Genomic DNA, 26134 nt, shown 5'->3' with positions numbered 1-26134 from the left:
AGTATGATCTATCGAAAAATGCGAATCTGTTTTGGATAATTCTTCATTAAACCTTACTTGTTTCGATATAATTGGTAATTTTCTTTATGATACATCACTACAAAATTTAAACCAGAGAGATGATACAAGCTCTTTAAATTTTTGGGAAAATCCAATATTTAAACATAATCGATAATAAAAGAGATGTTTCTGAGCAAAGGATTCCTCAAAATCATTGAGCAATCCGATTTAAGAAAAATATATAGAGCGTTCCATTTGAAATAACATAACAATGTCCAACATTCGGTTTAGCCGACGTTGTTCATTTCTGTGATATTGTAAAATTTGTAGCATTTTTTCTCTTGATTCTGAAATGAAAATTTTCGGAATGGCTCATTGTCCTTGAATATTCATCACCATTAACACCTGAATATTATTTTCCAAAATTTTTTTTTTCGCTGAACAGCTCATTTTATTATATGCAATGTAAAAATACTGATTATTCGTTATTCTAATAGGCAGTATTATATATATAGATCATTTCCATAGAGAGAAGCAATATTATTATGGACAAGACTCAAATCGATTTGTTTTCAGATAGGTAATGAAATAGTTCGCCAAATTCAGAATTATAGTGTTAGCTTGAGATGAAAGAAGTTCAACGGATGCATAGATACACACGATGAAATATAATAATATAATCCCATTCGAGAGAGTCAAGATTGGTTTTCTTTCACGTGATTCTTTCCCCTACAGAAGAATGCGATAAAAAATCGTTGAGATATGCCGCCTGGATTGCAATAATGGAGGAGAAAACGCGCTGCGCCTCTCTTTACTTAATTCCTCCGTATACTGATATTCCGCCTGTCTACATCTGCTTGCACAGTACAACGTTGCCATTTTCGGAGGTGCTAACGAGCAAAGAGTCTTCCAGAGAAATTCTTCGATATACAGCTCGGCACACTAGCGCCAGTGATATACACTCGAACTAAAAGATTGTTCAGTACATAAACGGGGTGCGTTGTGACTTCAAAACGATTTTTTGATATGTTGGTCCCTGAAGCCTCCTGAATCTAACAAGCTAAAAAACAAGGCAAAACGTTGTCACCTCCGATTTCGGAGGTGACAGCGATATATATGAGGTGAGAGCGTTAAACGAGTTACTATTTTGGAGGTATATATATATATATATATATATATATATATATATATATATATATATATATATACGCAGGGTGGTAGGTGTTAGCTACCATCGGGAAGTGACGATCCCGCGTACCCGAGTCACCACAGCTTGCTGTAGGTCAGCAGCCTTAGCAAGTTTGATTAAATTGCTCACCCAGTTATAACTAGACAACAGGGCGGCGGGGAGTGTCAGGCCGGCTCCTCTCGGAACCGTCCGGATGATCGGCTTGTAGGGGTCAGGTGTGGAGCGAGCGGCGCACCCCCCCGAGACGGCACCGCAAGGCCAAATCCCGTCACTCCTCAGAGAGTAATCCGCAATAGCTTGAGTGCGCAACAGCGACACTCCGCTACAGGGACACCAAGACGGGATAGGCGCACACGCTGGACTAGAGAAGATAACTGTATAGTTATGCGTGCGCATTATATCGCTTCGGAACTCGCTTTGGAATCAACAAGAACATATAGACAACATCTTATAGCAATATGGGAAGATTTATGCCCCAGTAGACCAGCATACGCACAACTTCTCTCTAACCGTGTAAGATGGATACTTGAGAAACAAAAATTATCGCGCGTAGAGCTTGCGAACATTAAAGCCAGTAGTTTCCCACGTTTCGTTCAGGAGCAGGGGGAACCAGCTGACCAGGGGAGGGATCCGAGAAGATCGTCTGTGAGGATACGCAGAAGTATTTTGCTGCCACCAACCGATCAAACTGGGGCTATCAAGGAACTATTCCTAACGAACCTCATGAAGTATTCCAGCATTCAGGCAGAAAGAAGACCAAAGATGGCTAGATTGCAATACTCGAAGTACGTTGCAGATACAGTGGCGGCCATGAATACAGTGCTGACTGGGCAGCTGGAGAGTGTGCACAGTCTGAGGGAGATGGTCGATATGGTGTATGCAGGAGCGGCAACCGTTTGTGAGATCCATGGGGAGAGCCTTGAGAGTCGAGACAGCCACCGGCCCACAGCACCGCCTTGGAAGGTCCGCCTGGAAAACAACATAAACAGCATGAGAAAAAAAATAGGAGTTATGCATACTTACCTGAATACTCCACACCCATCGAATAAGACCATAAGGATGACCAGAAAGCTAGTATCAGCCTACCGTGTGAAACGAAGAGACCCTGCTTTCAGAGAGAGAGTCAACATCATATGCGACAGCCTAAAGCAAAAAATCAAGGCATTAGGAAACAGAATTCGTCGTTACAATCTCAGAACTAAGAGATACAAAAATAATAGGCTGTTTTATCACAATCAGAAACAGTTCTTTCGTAATCTCGAATGTAACAACGAAGAAGAATGCCATCACCTCGATCCTAACGAGGCCTATAAGTACTGGTACGAGATATGGTCTGAAAGAGTAGATCACGACAACGAAGCGCACTGGATAGATGAGGCACAATCACAGATCCCAAGCACTCATATGGAGGATGTGAACATAACGGAATCAGATATTACAGCGACTCTGAGACGCTCAAACAACTGGGCATCACCAGGAGCGGATGGCTTGCAGAATTTCTGGTGGAAGCATTTCACAAGTGTTCATGGGAGGCTTGCAACTCTATTTCAAAAGGCGCTGTCAGACCCCTCAAATATACCAGAATTCTTCACCTTGGGCATCACACATCTGGTGCCCAAGAAGGGAGACTTAAAAGACCCAAGAAATTACCGTCCGATTACATGCCTCCCCTCTGTCTATAAGATCTTGACAGGAGTGCTAAATCTGTATGTTCACGGACACCTGAGAGAACACCACCTAATGGCTGACGAGCAGAATGGATGTCGCAACAAAAATAAAGGATGTAAGGAGCTTCTTGTAGTGGATCATATAATAACCAAACAAGCAAAGAAAAAATTGAGAAATATATCCGTAGCGTGGATCGACTACAAAAAAGCATTTGATTCCGTCCCTCACACCTGGCTAATTAAAGTACTCGAAATGCATGGCATAGCACCGCAGGTGATGAATCTACTCAAACACCTCATGAACACCTGGAGAACCACTCTGTTTCTGAGAACAATGGAAGGCATAGTGAAGTCAAGTGTTATCGATATAAGACGCGGAATCTTCCAGGGTGATACTCTAAGCTGCATGTGGTTTTGTTTATCCTTGAATCCCCTAAGCAAACTCCTCAATAACACCAACTACGGATATATCATCAACAAGGAAAGAGGAGTCAGGATCAGTTATCGCCCTTACATAGATGACTTAAAGATATATGCTTCGAGCACAGAGCAGCTGCGACGACAACTTGAAATTGTCGCAGCTTTCAGCGATTCAATCAAGATGGAAATGGGAACCGATAAGTGTGCTACGCTCGAAGTAAAAAGGGGAAAGATTCAGGAACCTCGAACCACTACCCTGATGAACTTCAATAGGATTTCCGCACTGAATGAGGATGAGTCGTACAAATACCTGGGAATAAATCAGGCCCTCGACATAAGAACATCAGAAATGAAAGTCATTTTCAGGGAGAGGCTGTATAGGAGAGTGAACTTGCTGCTGAAATCTGGCCTGAACTCCAAATCGCTGTTCACCGCAATCAATATTTGGGCTATACCGGGCATTACTTATTCGTTCGGTGTTCTCGCCTGGTCACAGACGGACCTTAGGGAGATTGATAGAAAGATTAGAACTATGCTAACGAAGAACGGCATGCACCACCCCCACTCATCCACCATTAGACTTTATCTTCCGAGGAAAAACGGGGGAAGAGGACTCATAAACATAGAGACAGCCCATGCGGAAAATGTTAATGCCCTAAGAACATATTTCATGCAGCTGGACTCACCTGTTAGTGCGGCAATCCGGGAGGCTGACGTAAACATCTCCATACTGAAGTTGTCGGTTCCGGATTATAAAGTGGCGGCTCCATCCGTTGGTGAGTGCGTGGAGGAATGGAGTGGAAAGGCTCTGCATGGGAGGTATCCTGGTCACCTAAAAAGCAGAGAGGTCAATGAAGTGGAGTCGCTTACTTACCTTCGGGCAGGATACCTGTTTCCTGAGACAGAGGGGAGACTTCTGGCGATACAGGATCAGGTGATGCCAACGAGGATGTACTTGAAACATATCGCCGGGCGGGACATCCCCTCCACCCTCTGTCGCAAGTGTTCCCAGGCTCCTGAGTCGATTCAGCACATGACTTCGGCCTGCTCCATCATGGCCCCGAGAGACTATCTTGAAAGGCACAATGCCATGGGAAAGATCTATCATCAGAAACTGGCACTCAAGTTAGGATTAATTCAAGACGAAATCCACCAATATCTGTATGCGCCGAAGCCTCTTTTACTGAACCACCGATACAAATTATATTGGGACTCAACATTAATAACGGACCGAGGTGTGGCCCATAATCGACCGGATGTAGCGCTGTTCGATGAAGAAAAGAAAACCTGCTTGTTGCTGGACTTTACAATCCCAGCCGATGAGAACTTAGCTAGGGCATACAGTGATAAGATCTCGAAATATGGTGACCTCGCCTATCAACTCCGCGAGATGTACGATTTGAGATCCATTAGTATCCTCCCATTGATAATGTCGGTTAATGGACTGGTTGAGAGGCATTTGGTGGAGAATACGGAAAGATTGGGTTTGGGACGCGAAGTCATCTCTAGCGCCCAAAAACAGGTCATTCTGGGAACGGTGAGAATTGTGCGGAAATTCCTGGAGGCCCCGTAGCTGCAGCATTCTGTCTTGACGCTGCTTCGCGTCCGACAGATGACTAAGCACAAGCCCGCAAAGCGCGGTGATTGAAAAAAAAAAAAAAAAAATAATATATATATATATATATATATATATATATATATATATATATATATATATATATATATATATATATACACAAGCACAAGCCCGCAAAGCGCGGTGATTGAAAAAAAAAAAATATATATATATATATATATATATATATATATATATATATATATATATATATATATATATATATATATATATATATATATAGTTATAAAGTGTTAATACCACCTCCAAAATAGTAACTCGTTTAACGCTCTCACCTCATATATATCGATGTCACCTCCGAAATCGGAGGTGACAACGTTTTGCCTTGTTTTTTAGCTTGTTAGATTCAGGAGGCTTCAGGGATCAACATATCAAAAAATCGTTTTGAGGTCACAACGCACCCCGTTTATGTACTGAACAATCTTTTAGTTCGAGTGTATATCACTGGCGCTAGTGTGCCGAGCTGTATATAGAAGAATTGCTCTGCGGGACTCTTTGCTGGTTAGCACCTCCGAAAATGGCAACGTTGTACCGTACAAGCAGATGTAGACAGGCGGAATATCAGTATACGGAGGAATTAAGTAAAGAGAGGCGCAGCGCGCTATCTCCTCCATAATTGCAATCCAGGCGGCATATCTCAACAATTTTTATCGCATTCTTTTGTAGGGGAAAGAATCACGAGAAAGAAAACCAATCTTAGCTCTCTCGAATGGGATTATGACTGTATACATTTCATCGTGTGTATCTATGCATCCGTTGAACTTCTTTCATCTCAAGCTAACACCATAATTCTGAATTTGGCGATTTAATTACTTACTTGAAAACAAATCGATTTGAATCTTGTACATAATAGTGATTCTTTCTATGAAAATGATCTATATAGATAATACCACTCATTAGAATAACGAATAAATCAGTAATGTTCTTAGAACATAGAATAACAGGAAGGAGCTTTTCTAGGTACACCTAGAGGTAAAATATATCTATATATACTATGAAGAACTTTTTTTCAGCTCGAACTTTCGATATTCATTTATATCAACATCGATAGCACTACAAAAAGTGTATCACTCACAAGAGCGTAATGCTCTATGTAGGGAAACGGCTTGAATGGATGATACCAGATAGTTTTTTGTTAAGAATGTACAACTACCTGCAAGATAACACAACAGGAGAAAAATTATTCATTGTTTCAAACACTTGTTAAAATACATATCGGGCTAAAAACCCTGAATCTACGCCAACACGAATCACGAATTTGTACAATTGGAGATATTTCAAGTTATTCCGTCTCTGGTTTCTGCATGATTTTATCGGGCCAAATGTTGCCTTGTTTCGGCCGGTTTGATAATAACCACTGATAGGAAATATTGACGAATTTTCAATGAAGTGTGAGAAATTTTTGAATTTCTTTTTCCTATTTTTTAATGAATAACCACTGATATATCTATGGGAGATGATTCCCCAACATGAGGGTTCCTCAAACAACTGAAGAACAGAAGAATCTTCACTTGGAAGGCCGAACCTAGTCGAAAGACCTTCATGGTCATAAGCAAGATTTGGAATACTATTAATTCCACTACTGGGTAAACTGAGCTTACCTTCACCCACCTGAAGATGTTATTGTGTCGTGGTTCAAAACTAATTTTGTAAAATCGTATTATCTATTTTGAGTTCAATTATGGATCTTCATCCAGTATCAGTCACATCAATTCAATATATCTCTATAATTCTTAATTTGGCGAAATAATTCATTACCTACCTGAAATAAAACCATAATAATATTGATTCTTTCTATGAAAATTATTTATATAGATAATACTTCCTATTAGAATAACGAATAATCAGAAATGTTACATTATAAAAAAATGAGCTGTTCAGAGAAAGGAGAATACTTTTTGGAAAAGAATATTCAGAAGTACAGGCCGATCCTAAGGGGTGCCGAATTCCTTATGTGCCGCTCCGCCCGCTCCAAAGACAAAAAATATACTTTTTTTTTACATATATACGGTGTCCCAGATAAGATGAAAAACATTTTAATGTGAGATAGAGAACACCTCGAGGATTACGAAGAACCCCCACATGTAGTATCTAAGAGTTCTAGATTCTGATTTACAGGGTGTTTTTCAAATTTTAATGGAAATTGAAACCACTCTATCTCCTGAACGGAGATATTCATCCGAAATTTGATATGAAGATAGCTTCTATGAGGTTCCAGAAACTGATTTTTCGTCTTGATAGCGACAATAATTTTTTCTATCGTGTCGATATTCAACATCCTATTGATCTCATAACGAAGTGAATTTTGAATTTTTATGGATTTAATCAATTGAATCACTATTGAATGTTAATTTTAGTTTTCATTTGATCGACTACTTAGATCAGTTTTCTGAAGAGTAACTCGAGGATGGTTCTTCAACAATTATTTATTTTTAAGTAATTTAATTGGTAAAAATAAAATATAAAGTGATCATTTTCATCCCATGATGAAGTGAATTTTATATCTTAATGAATTGCATTAAAGAATTAATTGTTCCTACATCTTTGGTTGCAGAGATGATTTTATTTGATGTTATTTTATAGAACGCACCGCACCTTTGATTTTTTTTTGTATTGGATCAAATGAAAATTGGAATAAACATTCAATAATGTATATTTAATTGATTAAATTCGTAAAGATTCAAAATTCACTTCGGTATGAGAAGAATAGAATGTTAAATATCAACACGAGAAAAACTTATTGTCACTATCAAGAAATTGAATAAATAAAATTTACAGTTTACGCAGATATCGAGAAATCATGAAATTCATTGGGTGATTTCGCGAAATTTTAACGACAACGACTGTCCAAATTTACTGTCCTGCACATAGAATGATATTGATTGCAGTTTTCTGGAACCTCATGGAAACTATCTCCATTCCAAATTTCGGATGAATAGGCGATTCCGTTCAGGAGATAGAGTTGTTTTAATTTCCACTCCACTCAAACTTTAGAAACACCCTGTAAATGAGAATCTATAATCTCCCATTTGGATGATGATGTCCCTGCCCTCCGACATCTTCTCTACAGATTTTTATGTTATCTAATCTACACAATAAAAATGCAATTTACATTTTTAAGTACACGCATGCAGTAACTGTAGGAAGCATCATAATTGAACCCTAGCCGTTTTTGTTTTTACGACCACGCGATTCTATTTCAAAATCTGGTAATTTTTACAAACCCTAGACATTCCTATCTCGAGTCCCTATCGATAACGATAATTGCTCTCAGATGGTGGTTTGTTCGATCTTTACATCACGTTCTTCTGAAGCAAGCATTCTTTTGTTTTTCTTTTTTTCGGTGAAAGGGAACAAGGAATATTCGATTTGACAAGATTGAAAAATTCAGTTTCATTTAATATTTTTCGTCGTCTCATTCAAACTTCGGATAATTGGAGTTAGAAAGTAATACTCAATAATTGACACTGACTGACAAATGAAGGTGGCTGTCTGAGGCCATCCCTTTTATTTGGGCGACCGCGTGCCGGACAAGCGCTGCATACCTGCTAGGATCGGCACTACCGTAATAGATAGTGATGAATATTCAATGAGAATAAGCGATTCCGAAAATTTTCAGATTAATTCAAATTATTTCAGAATCGAGAGAAAAAATGCGATAAATTTTACAATATAAAAGAAATGAACGTCGGCTGAACCCAATGTTGGTCATTGATGTGTTATTCCAGATCGAACGCTCTGTATATTTTCTTTGAATCGGATTGCTCAATGATTTTGAGGAATCCTTTGCTCAGAAGCATCTATTTTATTATAGATTATGTTTAAATATTGGATTTTCCCGAAAATTCAAAGAACTTGTACCATCTCTCTGGTTTGAATTTTTTAGTGATGTATCATAAAGAAAATTACCAATTATATCGAAACAAGTAAGATTTTATGAAGAATTATTCAAAACAGATTTCATTTTTCGATAGATCATAAAGGATGTAAGGGAAAAATTAAACAAAATTGAAGTCTTTAGAAGGCCTCGAGTCAACATATTTTGAAATTGCAACCATGTTTTTGTCAAGACATGATGAATCTACAAAATGAAGTTAAAAATATAAATACATACTCGGATACATATGATTGATATACAGATGATTGGTTGGTAAATTCCCAAAAGCTATGATGAACAGCGGACACTATGATGGAGGCATGATGAAAGGAGAAAGACAAAAGTTAATTTAAGTATTTTCGCATGCTGTTTTATTATTCAAAATAAATGATTCTTATAATCAACAAATCAGGTGCAATTGACATTTTTGTTTTGGTCTTCGAAACTAAACTTCTACTATCCAAAATAAGTAGGTACATAGATAAAATATATCTATATACAGGATATCTGTGAACAAATGCGAAGAACTAAGGGAGATGATTCCTTAATGAAAATAAGCGGGGGTAGTTCCTATAAATTTTTTTCCAAATCGACAGCCCTTCCAAAATACAGCCTTTGGAAGGCGATGACGAGTTTACAGGTTTTAATTTTTTTTACAGAAGCACTGAGTAGATTGTTACCAGTTTCAACTTCGGCAAGCTCGTAGTTTAGGCGGTAAATTGCTATCGATTTTTTCAATGTGTCTCTCCCTTAAATTCAAAAATTTCTGTGAAAATGTTGAAATTTGAGTTTTTATGCTATTGTCATAGAAGTATACGAAACTAGCAGGTCGGGGGGATCCAAGATTTCGGGCCGATTCACCTTAAAAAAACATAATAAAATGAATTTCGTGAATAACTACCGAGGAGAATCCACTATTCTCCACTAAAAAAAAATTAGTATTATTCCAATAATATACCGACTTAATGAATGCTACGTTGCTATTACTATAAGGCCCGGTTGATCACTTCAGGATTAGGCCGAGATTTAAGATGATCCTAGATTGATCTGACAGAACTGAACTGAAATGTCAAAATCAATCTAGGACAAACTTTAATCCCGAACTGAACAACTGCTATACATGTAGAGTTTCGGATTTTGCGAGAATCTACTACTTTTTCTTCAAAACAACAACTACGCTGAAGGGAATGTGATTGACTGTTAGCGACACGGAATATCAACCATCTGAATTCTGTAGTCCAAACAAATTTTTTTGAACTCTCATCATACTAATATAGCAGTCTGATACTGAAATCCGTCATTTGACAAAATGAGTTGTCAGTCATAGACTGACCAACATTTTCGAAAGCTATTTATCTATTAATTAAATCGTTCTATAATTGGTCCTAAATTGACAGTCGTATTTTGAACAACGATATGCAGCGGATTATCTAAACACGAAATTAATTCTGAAATGTTTCGGATCATGAGGTTAATTGAATAAGTATCTTGTTCGTATCATTTGTTGAACTTCATTATTCTAAATATTCTTCAATGAATGAAAATATGATATCAACACACATAATTGATTTATTCGTCATCAAATAATTAAATAAATCGTTTCTCGAAAAGTTTCGAGTCTTGAGGCAAATATAATATTGAATTATTCACATCATTATTATTCGAACTTCAAAGTTCTGAATGAATTAAAATCTAAACTTGACAATATACGAGACAGTTTTCGCAACAGTTTCAATGAAATCTGAAAATTTTCATCATTCTGGAGCATTCTGGACATCAATAATTCTCGAATCATCCATGGCATAAATTCAATTTTATCCAATATAACACGCAAAACGAAATGTTACTCGAACTCATCTTGAGCAATTCGTTCCTAAAAAGCTCGAATCAGGTAGAAAAGTTTGAACCCTTCGTATCAGCATTAACACGTGTTTTGCAGTAAACAGATGCCGATTTCATTTTCAACGGGCAATGTAACCAGGGTCGGGGGGATGAACCAGAGTCTCTGGATGAACGTTTCTCACAACAAGAAGAATTTGAATTTTCATATGAGGGTGAGGCATTTGTTTCAAAATTTTCAGAGTACAAGGAGTATACAGGGTGTTTCACGAGTAAACAGACAAATGAAAAACGTGAATTGAGGGCATTGCGCGGAGTTCAAAATCACCCCATATACAGGGTGTCCCAAAACTAGTGAATCAAACGTCACACCACGATAGAGTAAACCAAATATTATCGAATGACACCAACATTAGTTCAACGAAAACGTACCGTTTCCAAAATAATCAGAATTTTATTAAAACACCTAAAGTTCCCGATTTTCGAACTATTTTTCTTAATAACAGGGCCAGTTTGTGAAGAAGGATATCGATTCTAAATTATATTGAACTAAGATTATTGTTTTATCTCCCCTAATTGAAATTATTTTAAGTAGTTAATCGATAACCATAACCTAAGTCTCGACCTAAGTTGATGTTAATTGAAACAATTGTTTTTTCTACATGATTTTCAATACTCAGATTAAACAGGGGTGATAATATGGGAGAAAAACGCTATCCTTAATCACAAATTTGCCTTGTGATTGAAAAAATAGTTCGAAAATCGGCAACTTTAGGTTAGGTTTTCTCAGAAACCGTACATTTTCGCTCAACTAATGTTGGTGTCATTCGATAGTATTTGATCTACTCTATCGTGGTGTGACGTTTGTTTCAATAGTTTTGGGGCACCCTATATATAGGTTTCTTCAGTGTTTTTTGAAATTTCTCGAATTTCCGTTCGGCTATAAGTCCTGAAATTCTCTTTCAAGTCGACTGAAAATTTATATTTAGCCTTGAGTTGTTAATTTCATTGAAACAGAGCATTTAAATTCGACAAAAATCAGGACCGGGCTCAGTGAGGCTTTACTTAACTTCAAACTCATAAAAACAACGTGTATGTGGTTTTTTAATCATAATTTAAACTTTTTTGTTATCTGCATTATTATTGTCTCAAAATGAATTGATTTTTGGGTTGCGCCACCTGTTGATCATGTTTTAGAAGTAATTGTTTTGGTCAGACGCCTTTAAGGAATAGAGCACTTCATGAAAAATACAAATTCTTAATTGATTTTTTTTTCAAAGAAATGAAATGAATGTGTTTAACAATTATACCATATTCGGTCTTCAAAATAGTCATTCACAATGATAAAATGTTTCAAAATTGATAATGCACAAATATGGATGGAAAAACTACGCTATCTTCAAATTAAATATTAAAACTTGATCTTCAGAATTAATCTATTTTTCTTTGGACAACTAGTTGTGTGAATGAAAACAAAGAAAGAAATCGCGGGGTATCAGATCTGGAGATCTAGCAGTCCAATGTTGGGGTCCTACCCTTCTAATGAAATGACCTGAAATACTGATAAATACTTTTGCTAGTGCATGAATATCATCAATGTTTCAATAACAAATTGTAATAAGACCAGACCAATCCATAGATTTCCATAGATCCAATAATGAATATAACAGAATAAGTGAAGAACTCGAAAGTGCATTTATCATACTTATTCGAAGTGCCAATCATTACCTTCACTAAAAGACCAAATGAGGTGAAAATCAATTCGCAAAATTACTTCAGGTCCACGTTGTCCATAAAAAGCGATTCATTCGGAAGATATCAAGTTATAATTATTATTTTCATGATAGCGTAGTTTTTTATTGCTATTTTTGTTCATTATCAATAATAAAGCTTATTATCACTGTGAATGATTTATCTGAATAACCAGATATGCTAAAATATCAAAAACGAAAAAATTCAGTTGAACATTTCCAATTCCATTTTTAGATTTCCACATCTGATTGGCGATCATATTCATACCATTAATTATTATGAAGTAAAAGTCAATATGCTGCGCTGGTTTTTTCTAGAGGCATTTCACCACCAAACAATTATTCATTAAAAATTATCCACTGATAAAGCATACCAAACTTTCATTGATTTTGAGAAAATAAATGCAGATACCTGAAAAATTGAAAATTATGACGAAAAAAACTACAAACAGAGTGTTTTGCATGAGTTTAAGTTTGAATATATATAGCCTCAATGAGTCCGGTCCTGTGTTCGTCAACTTTTAATGTTCTGTTTTATTGAAACTTACAAGCTTAAGCGGATAATGAGTTTTTAGCCGAATACAACTAAATTATTTGGAGTTATAGCTGAACGAAAATTGGGGAAATTTGAATAAACTCCTCTGTATATCGGAAACGGAATGCCCAAGACACACATATGAGGTGTTTTTGAACTCAGCTCAATGCCCTCTATTCACGGTTTTCGTTTGTCCGTTTACTTGTGAAACACCCTGTGTACTGAAAAATCGCAAAAGACTCCTCGAGCAATTAAGAAATGCCATTAAATCAAGGAGTTTCTTTTGATGCGCTATGATGAAAAATGTCAATATCCAGTTATTATTATTATTTATATAATTATATCTCGAAAACCAAGGCACTTTTACCAAACGTAAAATATATTTATCTGAAGCGCCATAGAGTCCTCTATCCGCAGGATCCATATTATCCATTCATTACGCCACACCCTGTATAATTATTATCATTATATCAATGTATTGAAAATAAACAGACATGAATACGAGCCAGTTGTTTTGTGAGGTGAAGCTCCTCTTGCTTCAAACTTCTTCTAATTATTTTGACTACCATTCACGCAAGATGATTTTTGTTGAAGAATTCAACATTCTTGTAATTATCCGTTCATTTCTTCAAGAGATACCCATTCCCTACCACCTTTGATTATTCAACTCAATGCTATCACTGCATCAGATGCATTTCATCTTCGGGTTGATTTTTTTGAATTCTACAATTGATGTAACGTCTTCACCCTCCAGCCAAAGAAGATAAACAACAGTAACTCTCCTCAAGCTACTGATCACTGGTATTTTCCATATAAATAAATAGATTTGGTATGTCCTCAATCAGTTTGTATAAACGTCAATTATGTTCGTTACATATTTTCGACTTAATATTTACCCAAGTGATTTGACATTGTGATGAAATACGTAATTACTGAAAGTCTCACGTAGAACGGACTACGTAGCACTGATTTAAAACTCAAGAATGTTTTGATAAGCGTCTTAACCCAATATTTTCGTACCATACTGAGTGAAAGGTATCCAATTTCCATGGCCAATCCAGTGCTAAAATGAAAGTGAATGAAGTATAGAAGCTGAAAGTAAAACGTATATCTTTATTGATTCATTCGGGAAAAATATTTATATGGAGTTCCTAATGTCGTGAATATAATGCCCAAAAATTAGACTACTATTTCATACCAGAACAAATTCGGTAAAATTGTCTTTTGAATTAATCTTAAATGTCACGAAAAATTTTATTTTCATGCACCATTCATTTTGGGACCTATATGTTATTAAACTCCCCTATCGAACGAAGTATCGTAGACATAAGCATCTTTATTCAAAACTGTCCAAATTCATTTACACCGAGATCACGAACCTTATCAATCAATTATCAGCGTATGAAGTTTATTAATATAAGTATCGTTCTCGAACTATTTACAGGTTTCAATATGTGTGAAGGAATCGGAAGAGCAGCTGTATTCTATATATGAGTAGAATTCGAGCTGTCCTACTTTCTGTCCTCCTAAAATCTGGCAACGTTGCGGGAGGTGAGAGCGCACTACTAATAAGAAATATATGCGGAGGTAGTAAGGTCTGATTCGTTTGGAGAAAAATTTTTCGATAAAAATCTTTTCCCCTCTTTAGGTACCCCTGTTATTTACCTTCCCCTCTACATATATAAACAAAAATTATTCCAATTATATAACTCCTTCACCCGGAGGTCAGGTCGCCCAATGAACTTAACGGAGGTAACGACGCACTACGGGTTCATATATATATATATATATATATATATATATATATATATATATATATATATATATATATATATATATATATATATATATATATATATATCTATATATATATAATCAGATCTTGAGAAACTAGACAGAAAGATCAGATCCATCCTCACGCAATATGGTACGCTTCACCCGAGATCCGCTATTGAAAGGCTCTATCTGCCACGTAAAGAAGGAGGTCGAGGACTAAGTAATTTGCAGGACATATATCTGAAAGAAGAGAAGAAGATTAAGAACTACTTCCAGACAGGAATCACACCAATCCAAAAATGGGTGGCTTCACAACGCTACCCCTCCTCGGGAGAAACCAGCACGCATGAACCTGAAATCGAAGACTTCAAGGAGATATTGAAGCAAAACTGGCAGACAAAACCTCTGCACGGAAGATTCTTCGCAAGCCTGAACCAGTCTGATGTAGATAAGCTGAGCTCGAGTACTTACCTGACGCAAGGTTACCTTTTTCCCCAAACAGAAGGAACATTCCTGGCGATTCAGGATCAAGTCGTGCCAACACGAGTCTACACTAAGCATATCATGAAACAACAGGTACAAACAACAAAATGTAGACTCTGCGATAAAGCCGAGGAAACTGTGCAGCACTTGTCATCTGGATGCTCCACAATAGCCGGCACCAAATACCTTGGACGCCATGACAATATGGGGAAGGTCGTGCATCAGTCGCTGTGCCTGAGGGAGCAACTACTCCCACATTTCGTCCCACACCACATATACGCACCGCAGACTGTCCTGGAAAACGAAACCACCAAAGTCTACTGGGATTTAACCATTATCACCGATCGAGGAGTAGAGCACAACAGACCGGATATGGTGGTGTGGTCAAAGAAGGATAAGAAGGCATATATCATAGATTTTGCTGTGCCTCTAGATCAAAACCTTTCCAAGGCATACGGAGAAAAAATCGCAAAATACGAGCCATTAGCGAAAGAGATAAAGAATATGTGGCGCCTGGAAAAGGTGGAAATTAAACCATTGATCATAAGCTGCAATGGGTTGGTGCACAGAAAAACAACAGAACATGTCAAGGAAATACAATTACCAGCCAACACAATTCTTTGGATGCAAAAAGCGGTGATCCTGGGGACGGTTGGGATCATCAGACAAGCAATATATCCCCATTGACGATCAAAGAAGGTTCTTGGCTGCGGCCCGAACTTTCTGGATAGTGAACCACAGTCGTGTGAAATTAAAAAAAAAAAAAAAAAAAAAAAAAAAAAAAAAAAAAATATATATATATATATATATATATATATATATATTTTTTTTTTTTTTTTCAATCACCGCGCTTTGCGGGCTTGTGCTTAGTCATCTGTCGGACGCGAAGCAGCGTCAAGACAGAATGCTGCAGCTACGGGGCCTCCAGGAATTTCCGCACAATTCTCACCGTTCCCAGAATGACCTGTTTTTGGGCGCTAGAGATGACTTCGCGTCCCAAACCCAATCTTTCCGTATTCTCCACCAAATGCCTCTCAACCAGTCCATTAACCGACATTATCAATGGGAGGATACTAATGGATCTCAAATCGTACATCTCGCGGAGTTGATAGGCGAGGTCACCATATTTCGAGATCTTATCACTGTATGCCCTAGCTAAGTTCTCATCGGCTGGGATTGTAAAGTCCAGCAACAAGCAGGTTTTCTTTTCTTCATCGAACAGCGCTACATCCGGTCGATTATGGGCCACACCTCGGTCCGTTATTAATGTTGAGTCCCAATATAATTTGTATCGGTGGTTCAGTAAAAGAGGCTTCGGCGCATACAGATATTGGTGGATTTCGTCTTGAATTAATCCTAACTTGAGTGCCAGTTTCTGATGATAGATCTTTCCCATGGCATTGTGCCTTTCAAGATAGTCTCTCGGGGCCATGATGGAGCAGGCCGAAGTCATGTGCTGAATCGACTCAGGAGCCTGGGAACACTTGCGACAGAGGGTGGAGGGGATGTCCCGCCCGGCGATATGTTTCAAGTACATCCTCGTTGGCATCACCTGATCCTGTATCGCCAGAAGTCTCCCCTCTGTCTCAGGAAACAGGTATCCTGCCCGAAGGTAAGTAAGCGACTCCACTTCATTGACCTCTCTGCTTTTTAGGTGACCAGGATACCTCCCATGCAGAGCCTTTCCACTCCATTCCTCCACGCACTCACCAACGGATGGAGCCGCCACTTTATAATCCGGAACCGACAACTTCAGTATGGAGATGTTTACGTCAGCCTCCCGGATTGCCGCACTAACAGGTGAGTCCAGCTGCATGAAATATGTTCTTAGGGCATTAACATTTTCCGCATGGGCTGTCTCTATGTTTATGAGTCCTCTTCCCCCGTTTTTCCTCGGAAGATAAAGTCTAATGGTGGATGAGTGGGGGTGGTGCATGCCGTTCTTCGTTAGCATAGTTCTAATCTTTCTATCAATCTCCCTAAGGTCCGTCTGTGACCAGGCGAGAACACCGAACGAATAAGTAATGCCCGGTATAGCCCAAATATTGATTGCGGTGAACAGCGATTTGGAGTTCAGGCCAGATTTCAGCAGCAAGTTCACTCTCCTATACAGCCTCTCCCTGAAAATGACTTTCATTTCTGATGTTCTTATGTCGAGGGCCTGATTTATTCCCAGGTATTTGTACGACTCATCCTCATTCAGTGCGGAAATCCTATTGAAGTTCATCAGGGTAGTGGTTCGAGGTTCCTGAATCTTTCCCCTTTTTACTTCGAGCGTAGCACACTTATCGGTTCCCATTTCCATCTTGATTGAATCGCTGAAAGCTGCGACAATTTCAAGTTGTCGTCGCAGCTGCTCTGTGCTCGAAGCATATATCTTTAAGTCATCTATGTAAGGGCGATAACTGATCCTGACTCCTCTTTCCTTGTTGATGATATATCCGTAGTTGGTGTTATTGAGGAGTTTGCTTAGGGGATTCAAGGATAAACAAAACCACATGCAGCTTAGAGTATCACCCTGGAAGATTCCGCGTCTTATATCGATAACACTTGACTTCACTATGCCTTCCATTGTTCTCAGAAACAGAGTGGTTCTCCAGGTGTTCATGAGGTGTTTGAGTAGATTCATCACCTGCGGTGCTATGCCATGCATTTCGAGTACTTTAATTAGCCAGGTGTGAGGGACGGAATCAAATGCTTTTTTGTAGTCGATCCACGCTACGGATATATTTCTCAATTTTTTCTTTGCTTGTTTGGTTATTATATGATCCACTACAAGAAGCTCCTTACATCCTTTATTTTTGTTGCGACATCCATTCTGCTCGTCAGCCATTAGGTGGTGTTCTCTCAGGTGTCCGTGAACATACAGATTTAGCACTCCTGTCAAGATCTTATAGACAGAGGGGAGGCATGTAATCGGACGGTAATTTCTTGGGTCTTTTAAGTCTCCCTTCTTGGGCACCAGATGTGTGATGCCCAAGGTGAAGAATTCTGGTATATTTGAGGGGTCTGACAGCGCCTTTTGAAATAGAGTTGCAAGCCTCCCATGAACACTTGTGAAATGCTTCCACCAGAAATTCTGCAAGCCATCCGCTCCTGGTGATGCCCAGTTGTTTGAGCGTCTCAGAGTCGCTGTAATATCTGATTCCGTTATGTTCACATCCTCCATATGAGTGCTTGGGATCTGTGATTGTGCCTCATCTATCCAGTGCGCTTCGTTGTCGTGATCTACTCTTTCAGACCATATCTCGTACCAGTACTTATAGGCCTCGTTAGGATCGAGGTGATGGCATTCTTCTTCGTTGTTACATTCGAGATTACGAAAGAACTGTTTCTGATTGTGATAAAACAGCCTATTATTTTTGTATCTCTTAGTTCTGAGATTGTAACGACGAATTCTGTTTCCTAATGCCTTGATTTTTTGCTTTAGGCTGTCGCATATGATGTTGACTCTCTCTCTGAAAGCAGGGTCTCTTCGTTTCACACGGTAGGCTGATACTAGCTTTCTGGTCATCCTTATGGTCTTATTCGATGGGTGTGGAGTATTCAGGTAAGTATGCATAACTCCTATTTTTTTTCTCATGCTGTTTATGTTGTTTTCCAGGCGGACCTTCCAAGGCGGTGCTGTGGGCCGGTGGCTGTCTCGACTCTCAAGGCTCTCCCCATGGATCTCACAAACGGTTGCCGCTCCTGCATACACCATATCGACCATCTCCCTCAGACTGTGCACACTCTCCAGCTGCCCAGTCAGCACTGTATTCATGGCCGCCACTGTATCTGCAACGTACTTCGAGTATTGCAATCTAGCCATCTTTGGTCTTCTTTCTGCCTGAATGCTGGAATACTTCATGAGGTTCGTTAGGAATAGTTCCTTGATAGCCCCAGTTTGATCGGTTGGTGGCAGCAAAATACTTCTGCGTATCCTCACAGACGATCTTCTCGGATCCCTCCCCTGGTCAGCTGGTTCCCCCTGCTCCTGAACGAAACGTGGGAAACTACTGGCTTTAATGTTCGCAAGCTCTACGCGCGATAATTTTTGTTTCTCAAGTATCCATCTTACACGGTTAGAGAGAAGTTGTGCGTATGCTGGTCTACTGGGGCATAAATCTTCCCATATTGCTATAAGATGTTGTCTATATGTTCTTGTTGATTCCAAAGCGAGTTCCGAAGCGATATAATGCGCACGCATAACTATACAGTTATCTTCTCTAGTCCAGCGTGTGCGCCTATCCCGTCTTGGTGTCCCTGTAGCGGAGTGTCGCTGTTGCGCACTCAAGCTATTGCGGATTACTCTCTGAGGAGTGACGGGATTTGGCCTTGCGGTGCCGTCTCGGGGGGGTGCGCCGCTCGCTCCACACCTGACCCCTACAAGCCGATCATCCGGACGGTTCCGAGAGGAGCCGGCCTGACACTCCCCGCCGCCCTGTTGTCTAGTTATAACTGGGTGAGCAATTTAATCAAACTTGCTAAGGCTGCTGACCTACAGCAAGCTGTGGTGACTCGGGTACGCGGGATCGTCACTTCCCGATGGTAGCTAACACCTACCACCCTGCGTATATATATATATATATATATATATATATATATATATATATATATATATATATAGTTATAAAGTGTTAATACCACCTCCAAAATAGTAACTCGTTTAACGCTCTCACCTCATATATATCGCTGTCACCTCCGAAATCGGAGGTGACAACGTTTTGCCTTGTTTTTTAGCTTGTTAGATTCAGGAGGCTTCAGGGACCAACATATCAAAAAATCGTTTTGAGGTCACAACGCACCCCCTTTATGTACTGAACAATCTTTTAGTTCGAGTGTATATCACTGGCGCTAGTGTGCTGAGCTGTATATGGAAGAATTGCTCTGCGGGACTCTTTGCTCGTTAGCACCTCCGAAAATGGCAACGTTGTACTGTCCAAGCAGATGTAGACAGGCGGAATATCAGTATACGGAGGAATTAAGTGAATAGAGGCGCAGCGCGTTATCTCCTCCATTATTGCAATCCAGGCGGCATATCTCAACGATTTTTGATCGCATTCTTCTGTAGGGGAAAGAATCACGTGAAAGAAAACCAATCTTGGCTCTCTCGAATGGGATTATGACTGTTTATATTCCATCGTGTGTATCTATGCAACCGTTGAACTTCTTTCATCTCGAGCTAACACTATAATTCTGAATTTGGTGAACTATTTCATTACCTATCTGAAAACGAATCGATTTGAGTCTTGTCCATAATAATATTGCTTCTCTCTATGGAAATGATCTATATAGATAATTCTACCTATTAGACTAACGAATAATCAGTATTGTTACATTGCATATAATAAAATGAGCTGTTCAGAGAAAAAAAAAATTTTGGAAAAGAATATTCAGATGTAAATGGTGATGAATATTCAAGGACAATGAGCCATTCCGAAAATTTTCATTTCAGAATCAAGAGAAAAAATGCTAATAATTTTACAATATCACACAAATGAACAACGTCGGCTAAACCGAATGTTGGACATTGTTGTGTTATTTCAAATGGAACGCTCTATATATTTTTCTTAAATCGGATTGATAAATGATTTTGAGGAATCCTTTGCTCAGAAGCATCTATTTTATTATCGATTATGTTTAAATATTGGATTTTCCCGAAAATTTAAAGAGCTTGTACCATCTCCTTGGTTTAAATTTTTTAGTGATGTATCATAAAGAAAATTACCAATTATATCGAAAAAAGTAAGAATTTATGAAGAATTATTCAAAACAGATTTGCATTTTTCGATAGATCATACAGGATGTAAGGGAAAAATTAAACAAAATTGAAGTCTTTAGAAGGCCTCGAGTCAACATATTTTGAAATTGCAACCATGTTTTTGTCAAGACATGATGAATCTACAAAATGAAGTTAATAATATAGATACATACTCGGATACATATGATTGATATACAGATGATTGGTTGGTAAATTCCCAAAAGCTATGATGAACAGCGGACACTATGATGGACGCATGATGAAAGGAGAAAGACAAAAGTTAATTTAAGTATTTTCGCATGCTGTTTTATTATTCAAAATAAATGATTCTTATAATCAACAAATCAGGTGCAATTGACATTTTTTGTTTTAGTCTTCGAAATTAAACTTCTACTATCCAAAATAAATAGGTACATGGATAAAATATATCTATATACAGGATATCTGTAAACAAATGCGAAAGACTAAGGGAGATGATTCCTTAATGAAAATTTTTTGCCAAATCGACAGCCCTTCCAAAATACAGCCTTTGGAAGGCGATGACGAGTTTACAGTTTTTAATTTTTTTACAGGTTCTAAAAAACACTGAGTCATGAAACTATACATATTATGAAGCACTGAGTAGATTGTTACCAGTTTCAACTTCGGCAAGCTCGTAGTTTAGGCGGTAAATTGCTATCGATTTTTTCAATGTGTCTCTCCCTTAAATTCAAAAATTTCTGTGAAAATGTTGAAATTTGAGTTATTATGCTATTGTCATAGAAGTATACGAAACTAGCAGGTCGGGGGATCCAAGATTTCGGGCCGATTCACCTTAAAAAAACATAATAAAATGAATTTCGTGAATACCTACCGAGGCTGAAAACCACTATTCTCCGCTATAAAAAATTAGTATTATTCCAATAATATACCGACTTAATGAATGCTACGTTGCTATTATTATAAGGCCCGGTTGTTCAGTTCAGGATGAGGCCGAGATTTAAGATGATCCTAGATTGATCTGACAGAACTGAACTGAAATGTCAAAATCAATCTAGGATAAACTTTAATCCTGAACTGAACAACTGCTATACATGTAGAGTTTCGCGAGAATCTACTACTTTTTCTTCAAAACAAGAACTACGCTGAAGGAAATGTGATTGACTGTTAGCGACACGGAATATCAACCATCTAAATTCTGTAGTCCATACAAATTTTTTTGAACTCTCATCATACTATATAGCAGTCTGATACTGAAATCCATCATTTGACAAAATGAGTTGTCAGTTCATAGACTGACCAACATTTTCGAAAGCTATTGCTCTATTAATTAAATCGTTCTATGATTGGTTCTAAATTGACAGTCGTATTGTGAACAACGATATGCAGCGGATTATCTAAACACGAAATAAATTCTGAAATGTTTCGAATCATGGGGTTAATTGAATAAGTATCTTGTTCGTATCATTTGTTGAACTTCATTATTCTAAATATTCTTCAATGAATGAAAATATAATATCAACACACATAATTTTTTTATTTATTCGTCATCTAATCATTAAATAAATCGTTTCTCGAAAAGTTTCGAGTCTTGAGGCAAATATAATATTGAATTATTTACATCATTATTTGTCGAACTTCAAAGTTCTGAATGAATTAAAATCTAAACTTGACAATATACGAGACAGTTTTCGCAAGAGTTTCAATGAAATCTGAAAATTTTCATCATTCTGGACATCAATAATTCTCGAAGCATCCATGGCATTAATTCAATTTTATCCAATATAACACGCAAAACGAAATGTTACTCGAACTCATCTTGAGCAATTCGTTCCTAAAAAGCTCGAATCAGGTAGAAAAGTTTGAACCCTTCGTATCAGCATTAACACGTGTTTTGCAGTAAACAGATGCCGATTTCATTTTCAACGGGCAATGTAACCAGGGTCGGGGGGATGAACCAGAGTCTCTGGACGTGGACGAACGTTTCTACAACAAGAAGAATTTGAATTTTCATATGAGGGTGAGGGCATTTGTTTCAAAATTTTCAGAGTACAAAGAGTATACAGGGTGTTTCACGAGTAAACAGACAAATGAAAACCGTGAATAGAGGGCATTGCGCTGAGTTCAAAATCACCCCATATACAGGGTGTCCCAAAACTAGTGAATCAAACGTCACACCACGATAGAGTAAACCAAATATTATCGAATGACACCAACATTAGTTCAACGAAAACGTACCGTTTCCAAAATAATCAGAATTTTATTAAAATAATTAAGTTCCCGATTTTCGAACTATTTTTCTTAATAACAGGGCCAGTTTGTGAAGAAGGATATCGATTTTAAATCATATTGAACTAAGATTATTGTTTTATCTCCCCTAATTGAAATTATTTTAAGTAGTTAATCGATAACCATAACCTAAGTCTCGACCTAATTTGATGTTAATTGAAACAATTGTTTTTTCTACATGATTTTTAATACTCAGATTAAACAGGGGTGATAATATGGGAGAAAAACGCTATCCTTAATCACAAATTTGCCTTGTGATTGAAAAAATAGTTCGAAAATCGGCAACTTTAGGTTAGGTTTTCTCAGAAACCGTACATTTTCGCTCAACTAATGTTGGTGTCATTCGATAGTATTTGATCTACTCTATCGTGGTGTGACGTTTGTTTCAATAGTTTTGGGGCACCCTATATATAGGTTTCTTCAGTGTTTTTTGAAATTTCTCGAATTTCCGTTCGGCTATAACTCCTGAAATTCTCTATCAAGTCGACTGAAAATTTATATTTAGCCTTTAGTTGTTAATTTCATTGAAACAGACCATTTAAATTCGACAAACATCAGGACCGGGCTCAGTGAGTCTTTACTTAACTTCAAACTCATAAAAACACCGTGTATGTAGTTTTTTAATCATAATTTAAACTTTTTTGTTATCTGCATTATTATTGTCTCAAAATGAATTGATTTTTGGGTTACCCCACCTGTTGATCATGTTCTAGAAGTAATTGTTTTGGTCAGACGCCTCTAAGGAACAGAGCACTTCATGAAAAATAGAAATTCTTTATTGATTTTTTTTTCAAAGAAATGAAATGAATGTGTTCAACAATTATACCATATTCAGTCTTCAAAATAGTCATTCACAATGATAAAATGTTTCAAAATTGATAATGCACAAATATGGATGAAAAAACTACGCTATCTTGAAACTAAATATTAAAACTTGATCTTCAGAATTAATCTATTTTTCTATGGACAACTAGTTGTGTGAATGAAAACAAAGAAAGAAATCGGGGGGTGTCAGATCTGGAGATCTAGCAGTCCAATGTTGGGGTCCTACCCTTCTAATGAAATGGCCTGAAATACTGATAAATACTTTTGCTGGTGCATGAATATCATCAATGTTTCAATAACAAATTGTAATAAGACCAGACCAATCCATAGATTTCCATAGATCCAATAATGAATATAACGGAATAAGTGAAGAATCCGAAAGTGTATTTATCATACTTATTCGAAGTGCCAATCATTACCTTCACTAAAAGACCAAATGAGGTGAAAATCAATTCGGAAAATTACTTCAGGTCCACGTTGTCCATAAAAAGCGATTCATTCGGAAGATATCAAGTTATAATTATCATTTTCATGATAGCGTAGTTTTTTATTGCTATTTTTGTTCATTATCAATAATAAAGTTTATTATCACTGTGAATGATTTATCTGAATAACCAGATAGGCTAAAATATCAAAAACGAAACAATTCAGTTGAACATTTCCAATTCCATTTTTAGATTTCCACATCCGATTGGCGATCATATTCATACCATTAATTATTGTGAAGTAAAAGTCAATATGCAGCACTGTTTTTTCTAGAGGCATTTCACCACCAAACAATTATTCATTAAAAATTATCCACTGATAAAGCATACCAAAATTTCATTGATTTTGAGAAAATCTATGCAGATACCTGAAAAATTCAAAATTATGACGAAAAAAACTACAAACAGAGTGTTTTGCATGAGTTTAAGTTTGAATATAGCCTCAATGAGTCCGGTCCTGTGTTCGTCAACTTTTAATGTTCTGATTTATTGAAACTTACAAGCTTAAGCGGATAATGAGTTTTTAGCCGAATACAACTAAATTATTTGGAGTTATAGTTGAACGAACTCAGCTCAATTCCCTCTAATCACGGTTTTCGTTTGTCCGTTTACTTGTGAAACACCCTGTGTACTGAAAAATCGCAAAAGACTCCTCGAGCATTTAAGAAATGCCATTAAATCAAGTAGTTTCTTTTGATCCGCTATGATGAAAAATGTCAATATCCAGTTATTATTATTATTTATATAATAATATCTTGAAAACCAAGGCACTTTTACCAAACGTAAAATATATTTATCTGAACCGCCATAGAGTCCTCTACCCGCAGGATCCATATTTTTCATTCATTACGCCACACCCTGTACAATTATTATCATTATATCAATGTATTGAAAATAAACAGACATGAATACGAGCCAGTTGTTTTGTGAGGTGAAGCTCCTCTTGCTTCAAACTTCTTTTAATTATTTTGACTACCATTCACGCAAGGTGATTTTGGTTGAAGAATTCAACATTCTTGTAATTATCCATTCATTTCTTCAAGAGATACCCATTCCCTACCACCTTTGATTATTCAACTCAATGCTAACACTGCATCAAATGCATTTCATCTTCGGGTTGATTTTTTTGAATTCTACAACTGATGTAACGTCTTCAACCTCCAGCCAAAGAAGATAAACAACAGAAACTCTCCTCAAGCTACTGATCACTTGTATTTTCCATATAAATAAATAGATTTGGAATGTCTTCAATCAGTTTGTATAAACGTCAATTATGTTCGTTACATATTTTCGACTTAATATTTTCCGAAGTGATTTGACATTGTGATGAAATACGTAATTACTGAGAGTCTCACGTAGAACGGACTACGTAGCACTGATTTAAAACTCAAGAATATTTTGACAAGCGTCTTAACCCAATATTTTGGTACCATACAGAGTGAAAGGTATCCAATTTCCATGGCCAATCCAGTGCTAAAATGAAAGTGAATGAAGTATAGAAGCTGAAAGTAAAACGTATATCTTTATGAATTCATTCGGGAAAAACATTTATATGGAGTTCCTAATGTCGTGAATATAATGCCCAAAAATTAGACTACTATTTCATACCAGAACAAATGCGGTAAAATTGTCTTTTGAAT

General features: G+C 37.4%; 1 protein-coding gene across 1 annotated transcript; it reads left to right on the top strand.

Annotated features, from left to right (window-relative positions):
- The first annotated feature begins 2248 nt into the window (after positions 1 to 2248).
- LOC123318250 lies at positions 2249 to 15860 on the top strand. The gene is made up of 2 exons (XM_044904865.1): positions 2249 to 4813; positions 14922 to 15860. The coding sequence occupies exons 1-2, from the start codon at positions 2249 to 2251 to the stop codon at positions 15858 to 15860; spliced, it is 3504 nt and encodes a 1167-aa protein (XP_044760800.1).
- The last annotated feature ends 10274 nt before the right edge of the window (positions 15861 to 26134 follow it).

Source organism: Coccinella septempunctata, chromosome 8, assembly GCF_907165205.1.
Source record: "Coccinella septempunctata chromosome 8, icCocSept1.1, whole genome shotgun sequence".
Classification (NCBI taxonomy): Eukaryota; Metazoa; Arthropoda; class Insecta; order Coleoptera; family Coccinellidae; genus Coccinella; species Coccinella septempunctata.
The sequence above is the reverse complement of the archived record's forward strand: the minus strand, read 5'-3'. Positions and strand labels throughout refer to the sequence as shown.